This window comes from Rattus rattus, chromosome 3, assembly GCF_011064425.1.
Source record: "Rattus rattus isolate New Zealand chromosome 3, Rrattus_CSIRO_v1, whole genome shotgun sequence".
Classification (NCBI taxonomy): domain Eukaryota; kingdom Metazoa; phylum Chordata; class Mammalia; order Rodentia; family Muridae; genus Rattus; species Rattus rattus.
Window position 1 is genome coordinate 29,466,562 of NC_046156.1, and position 13,473 is coordinate 29,480,034.

The 13,473-nt window shown below is 44.1% G+C and overlaps 1 protein-coding gene and 1 long non-coding RNA gene across 3 annotated transcripts; both read left to right on the plus strand.

Annotated features, from left to right (window-relative positions):
* The first annotated feature begins 6,158 nt into the window (after positions 1-6,158).
* Gar1 (GAR1 ribonucleoprotein) lies at positions 6,159-12,741 on the plus strand. Of its 2 annotated transcripts, XM_032897339.1 has the most exons (5): positions 6,159-6,422; positions 6,660-6,888; positions 8,266-8,420; positions 8,877-8,936; positions 11,739-12,740. In XM_032897339.1, the coding sequence occupies exons 2-5, from the start codon at positions 6,672-6,674 to the stop codon at positions 12,006-12,008; spliced, it is 702 nt and encodes a 233-aa protein (XP_032753230.1). In that variant the 5' UTR covers positions 6,159-6,422; positions 6,660-6,671; the 3' UTR covers positions 12,009-12,740. The 2 variants fall into 2 exon arrangements, with proteins under 2 accessions (XP_032753230.1, XP_032753231.1); XM_032897340.1 differs by lacking the exon at positions 6,159-6,422 and having other exon boundaries at positions 6,430-6,888; positions 11,739-12,741.
* Positions 12,742-12,752: 11 nt separating this feature from the next.
* On the plus strand, positions 12,753-13,470 carry LOC116896264. Its single transcript, XR_004387320.1, has 2 exons — positions 12,753-12,794; positions 13,171-13,470. It is a non-coding gene; the product is annotated as an uncharacterized LOC116896264 (long non-coding RNA).
* The last annotated feature ends 3 nt before the right edge of the window (positions 13,471-13,473 follow it).

Consider the following 13,473-nt stretch of genomic DNA (forward strand, 5'->3'; position numbering starts at 1 on the left):
CTTTGTCTGCCTGTAGGGCGCTTTGTCTGCCTCAGAGGAACACTGGGCGATTACACCACACCTTGTTCAGTCAGAGGCGCTGCTCAGGGACGCCAGGCCCTTTGGTAGACTAGTTCTCTGTAGCTGATGCCGACAGGAAGGGATCTGACAAGTGCTTGCTGGCCGGTGTTTTCTGGCACTTTTCACTGGCGAGATCTTCCATGCAGGAGGTGTCTGGAAGACTCATCTATTTCTTCTGGTTCTCAGCTTGTACCCCTTTGAACTGCTTCCAAATAGATATTCCAAAAGTAGTTCTTCCGAAATTCCCCCAGACCTCTTCTTCCTGAGAAAAACCTCCCAAGAGGGACTTACTGGGGGAAACCTCACTAGTTCAGACATTGCCATTCATACTTCCAAAAGGGAGTTATCTAACTCAGACATTGTCATTCATGTCGAGGCCACAGTTGATCTCTTCTTCATTAATTCCCTACCCCCTTCCCTCTGAGCTTGACCTCTGTGACTTCGGTGGCTCATCTGACTGTATAACCCACAGTCTCTTCCAGGTATGAGCTGAAGTCCTGGCTTCCATTCTCAGCTCAAAGTTGCTATCTCTATTTCTTTCCTGTGGAAACAGGCACTCAAGCAGTCACATGATTGCACACATACTCTTCATCCCCCACTGTGATTACAGGAGCTCTGGTTTCACCTGAGTCATGGAAGCCAATTACCCTTGCCAAGACCAAGGCTGCACTTCTTTCTTCCTGGTGTCTAGACACAAAGAGACCTGTGTGCACCAGGAACAGCTTAAGTTTTCCTTTGTTGAATGGGATTTTGTTGATACTGTTACTCTGATGCTGGGTGCCAGTATCACAATGTAGCGGTGGCTGACGTGGTCCTTACTATGCAGACTAGGATGTCCTCAAACCTACAGGGATCCTCTTTGCTCTGTCCTGAGTGCTAAAAATACAGACGTGGGACACACCACTCCTGGCTCAAGAGGATTCTTAGTGTACCCCTGGTGGAAATGTGGTACCTTTGGGGACCAAGTCCTCTATCAAACTCCACAGAGTATAAGAACGGGGAGCCTAGAACTCCGGAGCTGATCATTGGGAGGGAGGGTAAGTATAGTCATTCACGCCTGTATCCCTTGTTTGTTCCCAGCCCTGTGTATTCTTCCTATGAGAGACACCATGTTAAATATGAGGCCGTGGTTTAATGTATACATTGACTGCTAAAGGATCGTTAACTAGTACGTTGGCTTGGCTCGGCACTCAGCAAACCCTGCAATGCTGTACTATCTTTTGGGGGGCATGGAATGTGATAAGGGGTGGAATGCATGGGCATAGGCCAACTTGTGCATCTCTTTTGCTGTCACGAGAGTACCCTTGGCAAGCAGGTTTTGTGTGAGCTTTATTGCCGGAAGATATGAATACTAGGAGATCCTTTAAAGTCTTAACCAGGCCTGCAGGTCCAAAAGACACACCCATATCTCAAATACATCTGCTGTTGTGATAATATATGGCTTTGGTTTCTAGGATTGAAGGGATCAGGTAGTCAGTCAGTTAGCCACTAAGTTGGTACTTGGTCTCCTTATGAATTGCGCCACCTTGTGGGCACCACCTTAAACTTTGTGGCTGCTGAGCTGAGCATTTGTTCACGGCAGTGGTTTTCTCATGGGTAACCTCCGCCTCTGCTTCCAAGGCCATGTCTGTCTTGTACGCATTATGGCCACACTGGGCTGACAGATGGCTAAGTCTGGGTGATATCAAACTGTCATTGAAAATGTTAGTGTCTTTTCTCTTGCACTGCTTCCCGGTGGAGCTTGCCATGTAACACCAAGAGTTTAAAAACTTCATTCCATTGGTTTATGTGCACCCACATGCTTCTACCACAGATTTCTTTCATTATTGAACAATCCTTAAGCATCTTTTAGTCTAGGAAAGAAAGATGGTCAGGCAAGCACTCTAAATAAATTCTACATGTAAAGTAGTCTGTCTAAGTCTCTTTCTAGACCTGGGAATGACCAGGTCATTTGAGGTTCTGTCCACTGGAAGGGGGTGGCTTTTATTCTAAGGCAACAATCTCACAGCCCTGAGACTCAAGTTGGTCTAGAATTCAAAATCTTCATGCTTCAATCTCTCCAGTGTTAGCATAGGCAGTGCACTCCGCCGAGCATGGCCTGATCACTGTCTTTCAAAGCCACTAGTAAAGATGGGTGCACATCCCAGAATCCATCTGTGAAGAGTTTCTCTTCCTTTGGCTGCTCAGAACTCATTCCCCACGCACCAGTCATTGTTATGACAATTTTGGAATTTGGTTTCTTTAACACACACACACACACACACACGACGCACACACACACACAGAGAGAGAGAGAGAGAGAGAGAGAGAGAGAGAGAGAGAGAGAGAGAGAGAATTATAGGAATGGAATGTTTTTGTTTTACTCCTTGGTATAGAATACGGGCTGCTTCAGATGATCTACAGAAGACAGAAGAAGACTATGATTTGCTGCTCTAGCAGGGGCCAAATTTTGTGATGTTTGGAATTCAGAAGATAAATGAGTGTCAGATCCCTGAGAGGTGGTGGGTTGTTGTTGGGCTGTTGGTTGGCAGGTTGTGGGTTGCTGTTGGTTGCTGTTGTCGTGGTTTGTTAAGTAGTCAGGCACAAAAAAAGAAGCAAGAAGAAATTAGATATCCTGATGGTGAAGATCAAACTCGCCCCAAAGAATTCGATGCCCCTAATCAGCAGGACACAATCTAACAATGACAATATCACCCACTTCTGACACCTTTATTCAGGGATCTCTTTCCTTTCTTCTCCATCCTTTTCTCTCACTTATCTAGTATTAAGGAGTTGAAAGGGTGGGAAAAAGTGGTGGCGAAGTGTGGAAGAAAGATGAACCCACAAAGTAGCCAAAGTGAGCAACAAACCATCAAGTAAAACAAAAATACCCCAAAGGCTTGCAAGAAACAAATTTGTTAGGAGCATTTTCTCAGTTGAATTTTTCTCTTCTCAGATGACTCTGGCTTGTGTCATGTTGACAAAAACCTAAACAACACAAGAACTGAGGGGACATTGAATGCACCATATCCTAGTGAATGCACACTGTCCCAGTGAATGCACATTGTCCCAGTGAATGCAGTGTCCCAGTGAATACACACTGTCCCAGTGAATGCAGTGTCCCAGTGAATGCACACTGTCCTAGTGAATGCAGTGTCCCAGTGAATACACACTGTCCCAGTGAATACACACTATTCCAGTGAACGAAACTATACCAGTGAATACACACTGTCCCAGTGAATACACACAATCCTAGTGAATGCACACTATTCAAGTGAATGCACACTGTCCCAGTGAATACACACTGTCCCAGTGAATACACACAATCCTAGTGAATGCACACTATTCAAGTGAATGCACACTGTCCCAGTGAATGCACTGTCCCAGTGAATGCACACTGTCCTAGTGAATGCACAGTTTATAATTCACTCTTCTGCTAAAGATAAATCTAGTTACATTTTATTACTATGATTTAGATTATTACTAAACTAGAATCAAGAATCTCATCTTTAAAAAATTTACTGAACAAGTTTTAAACTTTATTTAATAAATAAAATTTCTTTTTTAAAATTGATTTATTTGCTGGGTAGTGGTGGCTCGTGCCTTTAATCCCAGCATTCAGGAGGCTGAGGCAGACCATTTCTGAGTTTGAAGCCAGGCTGGTCTACAGAGTGAGTTCCAGGACAGCCTGAGCTACACAGAGAAACCCTGTCTCAAAAAAAAGATTGATTTTATTTGTTTATTTATGTGTAAGTCTGTTCCATGTATGTTTAGGAGTCCATGGAGTCCAGAAAAGGGCACTGGATCCCCTGGAGCTGGAGTTACTGATGACTGTGAACCTCCTGAAGTACATACTAGGAACTCAACTTACAAGAGCAGCAAGCACTCTGAACCACTGAGTTGGCTCTCCACCGATGAGTAGACTGCTAAGCTTAGGAAAAATGGAAGGAAGCAAAATGAAAAGAGATTTATGCAACTAAGTTATAGTAAATGTCTTGCCACAAAAACAATGAAAAATGAACAAAGTACATGACCAAAGATAAATTATTAAAAAGAAAATGAAAGAAAGCCACTCATCCCAGTACTCAGAATTATAGAATTAAACCAGGGCATGCCTATCAAAGTTTGATAAGCTTGGGTTACAGGCATCCAGGGCAATACTCAACTTTTGTCTGCACACTAGAGATTTTAACCTTGACCTTCTTGTTCGTATAGCAAGCATTCTCATCCACTGAGCTATCTCCCTAGCCCCATAGGTTCGCAGTGAAAGCACCACTTTCTAGTCATAAGAACACTGTAGGGAACAGCCATGGGAATGAGCTCAACTGCACTGAATACTTTAAGAACAATGATGATTTTTGTATAATGTATATTTTACCACCGTTAAAAAAGCTTTGGCAACTATCATGTCATATGTAGTTTATTGTGATAGTGTGTGCATTCATGTTCATGTGTGCATGTAAATTTTATGCAGAAGCCATGGAAATTATAAAATTATTAAAGATTTATTTATTTATCATATATAAGTACACTGTAGCTGTCCTCAGACACACCAGAAGAGGGCATCAGATCCCATAACAGATGGTTGTGAGCTACCATGTGATTGCTGGGATTTGAACTCGGGACCTCTAGGAGAACAGTGAGTGCTCTTAACCACTGAGCCATCTCCCCAGCGTGGTAAAATTAGAGCATTCTGCCATGGTCAGAATATGAGGTTGTTCTAGTGGATGTAAAACAGAGCTATTTCAGGAAAGAGGAAGAGTCTGACCAAGACAGATAAAGAAAATAAGGTAGCAATTCTAGCATGATGGGGCAGAGGGATGGCATGTGCACACACTGATTACTAATCATAGACTCTAGACATACTGCCAAGGGAAAGTGCAGGGCTATGGTGGGCGTGGGCTGAGTATGAGACTGTACAAGACAGCCATTTTATTAAGTTCACTATATCACCAAATGCAGCACAGACGCAAGAAGTTAAGTCAACAGGTATTTATTTAGTCTGGGGCCCAGAATGGGAGATGTTGCCTGCTGTGATGTTTGAGCTTCTGAATTCTTATGAGTGATTTGGCGTGACAATGAAAAAAGGTAGCAGTGTCAAAAGGCTGTACTCAGCTGATGACAATGCAAAGGTACTTCACAGGAATCACGAGGAATCCATCAGGTTTGATTAGAGACTGCCACAAACCTAGAATAGAGGTAGGCATAGTGCTGATTTATTTGTATATATGATGTATGTATAATTGTATATGTAATAATTATTAGACGTATAATTTAATATTTTATAATTGCATGTTATATTTTACTAGATATTATGTATTATATATGACTGGATATATACATATATATATCCAGTTACATTTATATTTAAAGTTCATTGGTATAATTTTTTTATATGTGGGACTAATGTGTACTTCTTCAAGAAGTTTATAGTTTAGGGTAAATGGCATACTGGAATTCTTAATTTACAAAGATCTTTCAAAAATTTATTCACAATAACCCTCAGATACGGGGATCATTCTCTACTTTCTTTCAAGTAAAAAGTGGTATTGTCAAATGCCAAGAGATGTTTCAGACAATACAGATACAAAAGAAGTCAACCAAATTTAAGAACTAGAGGTCACTTCTTTTGTTATGAGCGAAGTTTTAGTGATGTAAGGAAACCGATGTCAGAGGTGAGAGTGTTAAGGAGGCAGGAGGTGAGGTGTAATCTATAGAACACATTCTCTGGGTGTTCAAAGCGCACTTGATGAATGAATGAATACACTCAAACAATAGTAAAAGATGGTTGCCTTTCTGTCAGCTCAAACACAAACACACACCCTTTCCTAATTAATAACAGGACACAAAAGCAATAAAAAGAGAAGGCAACTGGACCCTGGGCGGAGCACGGCTCGAGTGGCCACACTCCGTGGAGCAGAGTCAAGTCGGGACCTTCTCGCAACCCAAGAAGTGACAGAGCCTGGCGAGTGGCACTAACTGCACCCAGCATGCCTCACAGATGAAAGGCCTGACCAAAGATTAGAGTGGAAGAACCAAAACAACCCCTGTCTCCAAGGGCAACACGCCACCACACTTCCGGAAGCGTCGGTTACGAAGGCGCTGCTATTTTGCATCATTTCCGCCACCCCTAGCGAGGTGGACCTTGCGTGGGTGAGGTGGGGGTCACGCTGGGTGCTATTGTTTCTCTTCCGGTGCTGTATGCTCTCTTCGAGAAGGCATTAGGACCGTTGCGTCCAGTAGTGACAGCCTTTTCCTGCAAACCAGCCCTTCCAATTTCTAGTCTGGTAAAATTGTACCATACGGTGGCCGAGGAGGTTTAAGCGCGCCGGAAGTATTGCTCCGCGCGCGCGCCCAGCTGAGCTAGAGACGCACGTGGCGCGGTGAGTGCGGCGGAGGGCGAGATTGTGGGAAGCAGCGGGTTGGGATAGGGTGGCGAGGCATGGGCCGTGGGGCTGGGACGAAGACACCCCTCTCTCCGCGCTCGCCACTGGCTATGTGGGCGAGTGGCGGGCGGCGTTCACTGCTGTCCTCTTTTTGGTGTTTCGAGCGAGGCGGAGGGGAATAGATAAATGATCAGCCCGCACTGACTGGAAGGAGCCGGCCGTCTATTTCACCAGGCCGGAGAGAGCATGTCTTTCCGAGGCGGAGGTCGCGGAGGCTTTAATCGTGGTGGTGGAGGTGGAGGCTTCAACCGTGGCGGCGGCAGCAACAACCACTTCCGAGGGGGCGGCGGCGGCGGCGGCGGCGGCAATTTCAGGGGCGGCGGCCGAGGAGGATTTGGACGAGGGGGCGGTCGTGGAGGCTTTAATAAATTCCAAGATCAAGGGCCTCCAGAACGAGTCGTCTGTAAGTCGTCTTCAAAGCTTACCCTCCTTTGCATTGGGAATAGAGTCCGATTTATGTTATTAACACGTTTGATAATAAGTCTCCTAAAGGCAAGTCGGGTTCCCTGACAGTCATTTCATAGCATATAAGGAACCGATCATGAGAACGGAAATGCAGCGTGGAGGTGAACTTGAATTGGGACAGAGAAGTCGAGACTTAGAAAATATTGAGTACTTAGGCATTCTAAAGGGCAGAAAACCATTCAGGATTAAGTGTGATTCCCTAATGACATAATTAAAACACAAACCCAAGCTTTTAGCTTCCATAGCTCATGCTTTCAGTTACCAAAAAGCAGGGGAAATGAAACCTGCTTGGGAGAAGGCAAGAGAAATGCCCAACTAAAGTAATTTTGAGTAATTATGGGAGAGGTGGATTGGAAGTCAACGAACGTAAGGGGGGAAGTGGTGGATCTGTATGCAGGATGAATTTGCTGAACAAAATGACTAAAGTCAAGGGGACGTGTATTAAGCCATATAAGGTGTTGAGATCTGTGTTTGAAAAGGTGACATGAGGAAAAGGGGAAAGGTAGGAGATAGGTCCAACCTTTTTAATACTCTGCATGACATTGACATCACAAAATTCACACTCCATATAACCATGCAGCCTAGTTAGCACACACCGTGCACACACCCACTCCCTTGCACAACCCTTCAAAAACATGTTGTAAATAAGTGTACCGTTTTGTGTTGGGCCACATTCACAGTTGTCCTGTGTTCCATGCAGCCTGAAGGCTGTGCATCGAACACGTGAATGGAGAAGAGATTTCAAAAGAAACATGATAGGTAGAACTTGGCTAATACTAAGAAAGGTTCTAGCTGTTGTTAAGGGTAGGGAGTTACTTTGTAGGTATATGGTATTAATTCTGGGTTACAGAAACAGGTGTACTTTGAGTTTGCATACTTCCTGAGAAAGGATAGTCATTGGTGAAGAGGTGGTAGTGGTGATGAGTTCTGAGGAAGGAAGAAGCAATCAATAAAACCAGAGTGGTTCACAGTTTGAGGCTGGGTAAAGAAGGGAAAAATCTGTGGATTTAATGCAGTCATAACAGCCTTGACAGGGTAACTGTTGTACATTGAATGAGTGCTGTTGTAAGCACTGTGTTTGTTGTTCCTGTTGCTTAAGTATCAGGTGTGGCTGCCGTTAGATGTGCTAGCCTCATTTTACAGTGTACAGAGAGAAGGGGGTCTCTTAGGTCCCGTGGTAATGGCATGCTAACAGGACTACAGGGTTGGTGACTGAGCTGTGCTGGAGAGGGGATCAGATGCGGGGAAAGACAAGCGGGGAACTCCAGCAGTTGGTCAGTATTTGAAGTGGTTCTGTTTTCTTGTGCTGTTTCAGTATTAGGAGAGTTCATGCATCCCTGTGAAGATGACATCGTTTGTAAATGTACCACAGAAGAAAACAAGGTGCCTTACTTCAATGCTCCTGTTTATTTAGAAAACAAAGAACAAATCGGGAAAGTGGATGAGATATTTGGACAACTTAGAGATTTTGTATCCTTTCTGATTGTATGAGCCAGTGATCTTGTTAAGGAATTACTGTCCCCTTTCCTCCCCAGCCAGTTAAATATCCAAGTAAGATAGCAAAGTTACAGATGGGCCACACGGAGAATCTGCAGGGGAGTGCATTCATTCATCCGTATTTGTATGAAGTGATGCACCAAGGAGAGAGGACTGTACTTTGCGTTCTGGAAGTGGTAGCCATTTGGATGAATGCCACTGGGTTGTATTGGCTCTTCTGTTGCTTTACACATAATGAGTCCCTGGTAGCATTAGGGTTCGGGATATTGATTGTGGGTTTTTGGGTTTGTTTTGTACTTTTAAAGAAATACCAATTTCTTTTGGAAATTTCTTTCTTCTACCTAGGCATTCTTTTTTAAAATGGTTAAACTCAAAAGTTTAATCTTTTTGCATCTTTATTTCTTACTTGTTCCTTAATGTAATTGATAGTATTTTTCAGTTAAATTGTCAGAAAACATGAAGGCATCTTCTTTTAAAAAGCTACAGAAGGTGAGTCAAGCTTAAATTAAAATTTTGGGATTCAGAGGGGTCTGGCGTGTGCCTCGGGGACAGTCTTACTTGAGGCACTCACTGCTCCTCCAGTGCATCCCAGTGAAGCTGAGCCTCACAGTAGTAACCCAGGCACCAAGTTTGTGCTCCCCGAGAGTCTCTACTGTAGCCCTGGCTGGCCCGGAACTTACCTGAGAGCTTACCTTGCTTCTGACTTGATGTGACCTTCCTGCCTCTACCTCCTAAGTCCTGCAGTTACGGTGTATGCCGTCGCCCAGTGTAAGCTTACCAGTGCTGAGAAGTAATGATTAGCCAGGCGCGGTGTTCCCAGCCCCTGGAGGCAGAGAGGCAGCCGGATCGCAGCTTTGACTCTAGCTTAGGCTACATGGTCATCTTGGGTTCTCAGCATATGTAGAGATACTAAAGGTTTCACAGATACTTCCATGACATGGTTTTATTTAAATATAAACAAAAGGTTCCCATGAAACTCTTCAGCGGAATCACATTTAGTCTCAGTCTTCCTTGAGGTGGTGCTTTTGAAACTAAAAGTGAAGAGTTAACCAGGAAAGATCCGTACACCTGCTGTACATCACAAATACTTGAAGATAGCGCTTAAGATGACATCCTTTAAGGTCCCATTCTTACAAATTTGACCCAGTTGCCCTTAAGTAGCACCCACAATACAGTTTCAGGAAAGAAAGCTGGAGAATTTTGATGTCCTATGGCAAGTACTGACGTACGGGCTAGCCACAGAGTGGGAAGTGTGTTCTACCTGGAGAGAACTGGTGTCTACGATGATGGGGTAGGGAAGGTTCTGAATTCAAAACAGGCTGGTGAGGTAGGAAGGTGCTTTATAAATCCTGAGAAGGACTAGATTTTAGTTTTAGCATTGTTTCTGAATAGTAGGGGAGCTGGATCTGTACACTGGAGGGACAGAAAAGCCCTCTAGGAAAGGACCAGCAGTGTAGGCTGTAAGAAGCCATAGATGCTATGAGGAAAAGGTAGGGTCCATGGAAATGGAGGAGGGAAGATGGAGTTGAGCAGAGAGAGTCAGTAGGATGTGGTAATTAACTCACCAGCCTCATGATTCCACTCGATGACTTAGGCAGCATTGAACAACAGAGGTTGAGGGGAGACAGTGAGCTTCCTGTGGGATACAACGAGTGTAAGGTACCGAGGTAGCCAAAAGATTGGGAGTTCACAGGGTGGGTATAGTGATAAAGCTGGGAAGTTGTCTGTGTACAGACACGGTCTAGGAAGAACAGAAACAGTGTAGCACTCGTGAGAGCTTCAGGCCCCATCTCAGAGACAAACCACTGGCACAAATGGTGTCACAGTAAAGGTGGCGGCTCACCACAGGCGTGCTACACAAATAGAGACACAAAAGTAAGACGAGTTTCCAAGGGGAGTGCTTAGCAGGGGCCAAGTGCACATGCTACTCAGTGGATTCAGGAACAGGGTAGTCAGCTGTCCGAGAGCTCATCCTAAGAATGGTGGTCCAGGAGCCAGATTGGAACAGATTAGATGGAGACAACAACTTGCTGATAGCGTGTGACCACTGTTGTCAGATGCTCTGAGAAGGTAGGCTTGGAGACAGACACTGCTGAGGGGGGCTTCTCCTGGGGTGTGACTTGAGAAAGAAAGCCCCCTGTTAGAGGTCCTGGGAGCCATTCTGAGCCCTTACCACAAGGTTACTGGAGGATTTATATTATAGTGTATTATAGTGGGATCCGGCCCCTGGCCACTCCCCCACCCCCACACACTTGTTTGTTTTGGTTTTGTTTCCAGTCCACTGTTGTCTTTGAATTCAGGTCTGCCTTGCCCAGCCTAGGTTAGTACAAAGTCGAAGGAAACATTTTGACCTAATTGTACTTTGTGTGATGATAGACTTCCTTGACCAGATGGAGTGGTAGTTAGACACACAGAGCACTGGACGCATGAGTCCCCTGACGTGTCTCATGGGCTTGAGTTCATCTCGTGAGTGCTCGCTGGTGTACATTGAGTAGGTCTGTGGTGTGGGCAGACTGCAATGTACGTTTACACAGTGCTCTTGAGGTGATGGGCTGTGAACGGTAACACAGGCTTAGGTAGAGGGTGGTGAACTGAGGGTTTTTTTTTTTTTTTTTTTTTTTTTCCCCCCCTTTTTTTCGGAGCTGGGGATCGAACCCAGGGCCTTGCGCTTCCTAGGCAAGCGCTCTACCACTGAGCTAAATCCCCAACCCCTGGTGAACTGAGTTTTAAGTAACATACTTGCTTCTGTTTGTTTGAAGCCCTTCTTCATTTGTTTCTTCATTTGTGTTTTGTGTAGAAGATCTGGGAACCATGTGCCTCCTTATATTCCAGTGCCTGCAATGTCCTAGTTAACCCGATATACAGACTAGGCTTAGTTTTTAAATATCATGTTCAAGAAAAACTAGTGGAATACGTTCTTAAAATAGCTAATTTACCCAAGTTTTCCTAATTGTATCTACGGTTCTGATAATTTCTCTTGGCAGCTCTCTTAAATGAAAATGTGTACGTTTTAGAGCCATATATTTCTTTAAAAATGACACTGAATTGGCCTTAGTGTTTATTGCAATCTAAAGCACTGGTTTATGTTGTCTTTTGATCTTCACATATCTTTGTGATAGTTACTCTATCCTCATTTCTGTATATAAGAAACCTAATAATTAGAGGGAGAAAAAAAGTGAGTCCTTGTCCAGAGCCATGCAGTGTAAATGCTAGGAGTGGGGCTTGGGCCTGAGTATTTTGACCTGTAGCAGGCTGCCCTTGGCGTACTAACTGCTGCCATTCACCTTGCAGTTTTACATAGACCCATATAAGCTGCTGCCACTGCAGAGGTTTCTGCCTCGACCTCCTGGTGAGAAAGGACCTCCCAGAGGTGGTGGCGGTGGCGGTGGCGGTGGCAGGGGAGGTCGAGGAGGAGGAGGAAGAGGAGGCGGTGGCCGAGGTGGTGGAAGAGGTGGTAAGTTATTGTGGGGGATTTTAATGAGATTTTTGTCGCCACAGTTGATTTTGCATGTAACCAAAATCCCTTTTCTTTATTTTTCTCTCATATACCAGTATGGATAGAAATGCTTTGTTTCCACAACTTAATAGAAGGAAAAAAGTTAGCTTTACTTTTGAAGGATTTCAGACCCTTAGGTTATTCGTATTTTAATGAAGATTTTAATAAGAGTGCCCTCACCCACTGCTTAATGACAGACACATTCTGAGAAGTGCAGCCTTGGGTGCTTTTGTTGTGTACATTACACACACCCTCAGGGAGAGCAGCCTCACTGCCCTGGCCTCTTGGTGCAGTAGAGCAGTAAGGTGGAGGCTAGTCTGGGAAGAGGGGCAGGCTGCTCTGTGTATGCTTCTTTTGATGGGGATGCATTGTAAAGTCACAGAATAAAGGGAACGGAAGTAAATACACACACTAGAAACCGTTGTTTTTAACCCTGGCTGGGCATTGTGCGCTGCACATAACTGCATGTGCTGCACTTTTATAGGACTAGGCTTCTAGCTCTTCCGGTTGTGTGTGCAGTGGTCTCCTTGTGCATGCTGTGACACAAGCAAACACACATGGAAAGTCAATGTGAAAAACTGAAAGGGGGCTGATCTTGAGTTTACCTTACTGCCCCACTGGGGAAATTGCCAATTCTCTATTTTTATCCTTTAAAAGGTTTTGTAAAGTATAATAGATAAATTTATATTTGGTTTTTATGATTGTAGGAATTGTACAATCTTTACAGTTTATCAGAAAAAGAGAGGCTATAATAATTTAATAACTATTTCCTTTTTAAGGTGGTTTTAGAGGTGGAAGAGGAGGAGGTGGGGGCTTCAGAGGAGGAAGAGGAGGAGGTGGCGGATTCCGAGGTGAGTGCGACCAGAGATGTTTTTAAACGACTGAATTGCAGAGGATGCTGTTGTTGGTTTATTTCCCTCCACCAACAAGTATAGAGAACATAGATGTTCCTGGCTTCATTTACGGCTCCTTACCACACAATTCCTTATTGCTTTTTCCTAATTTTTCACCAAATTACTTACTTTCTTTTTGTTGTTGTTTTTCTTTTACTAAGCCACCAAATTACTTGTATTAATAATTTGAAAAGCAAAAAGATGTATAATATGAATAATTTATGATTGTGGCAGTTGTGTTTGGTAATATACATGTACCCACATCGTAGGAATTCCTGCTGATTTTTATTAGCACTGTTGTAAACCCTCTTATTTTTTATTTTATTTTAATCAGGAAGGGGACATTAGATGTCCAGTTGGCAGACCTGACCACTTCTGTTTCCGCTGCGTGGCCTGCCTCTGCTGTGGCTGGCGTCTGTCTGGAGCAGTCTTGAGGGTGCCATTCTGTCAGTGGAGCTGGATCGGCAGCATCGAGTCAGATCAAGGGGAACAGGACAGTCAATTTTGCTCAGAAGGAGGAGAACCCCTGCTTTGTACAGTACCTGGCACTCTGTGGGTGCTTAAAGAACCATGGGACTTTTCATTTGAAGCATATTTGGATTTTTTAAATAAAATTTTTAATTTCCTTAACTTATGT

Coding starts and splice junctions, on each gene's coding strand:
- Gar1 (XM_032897339.1), top strand. CDS start 6,672: ATGTCTTTCCGAGGCGGAGGTCGCGGAGGCTTTAATCGTGGTGGTGGA. Junction 6,889..8,265: donor GCCTCCAGAACGAGTCGTCT/GTAAGTCGTCTT, acceptor GTGCTGTTTCAG/TATTAGGAGAGTTCATGCAT. Junction 8,421..8,876: donor TTGGACAACTTAGAGATTTT/GTATCCTTTCTG, acceptor TGTAATTGATAG/TATTTTTCAGTTAAATTGTC.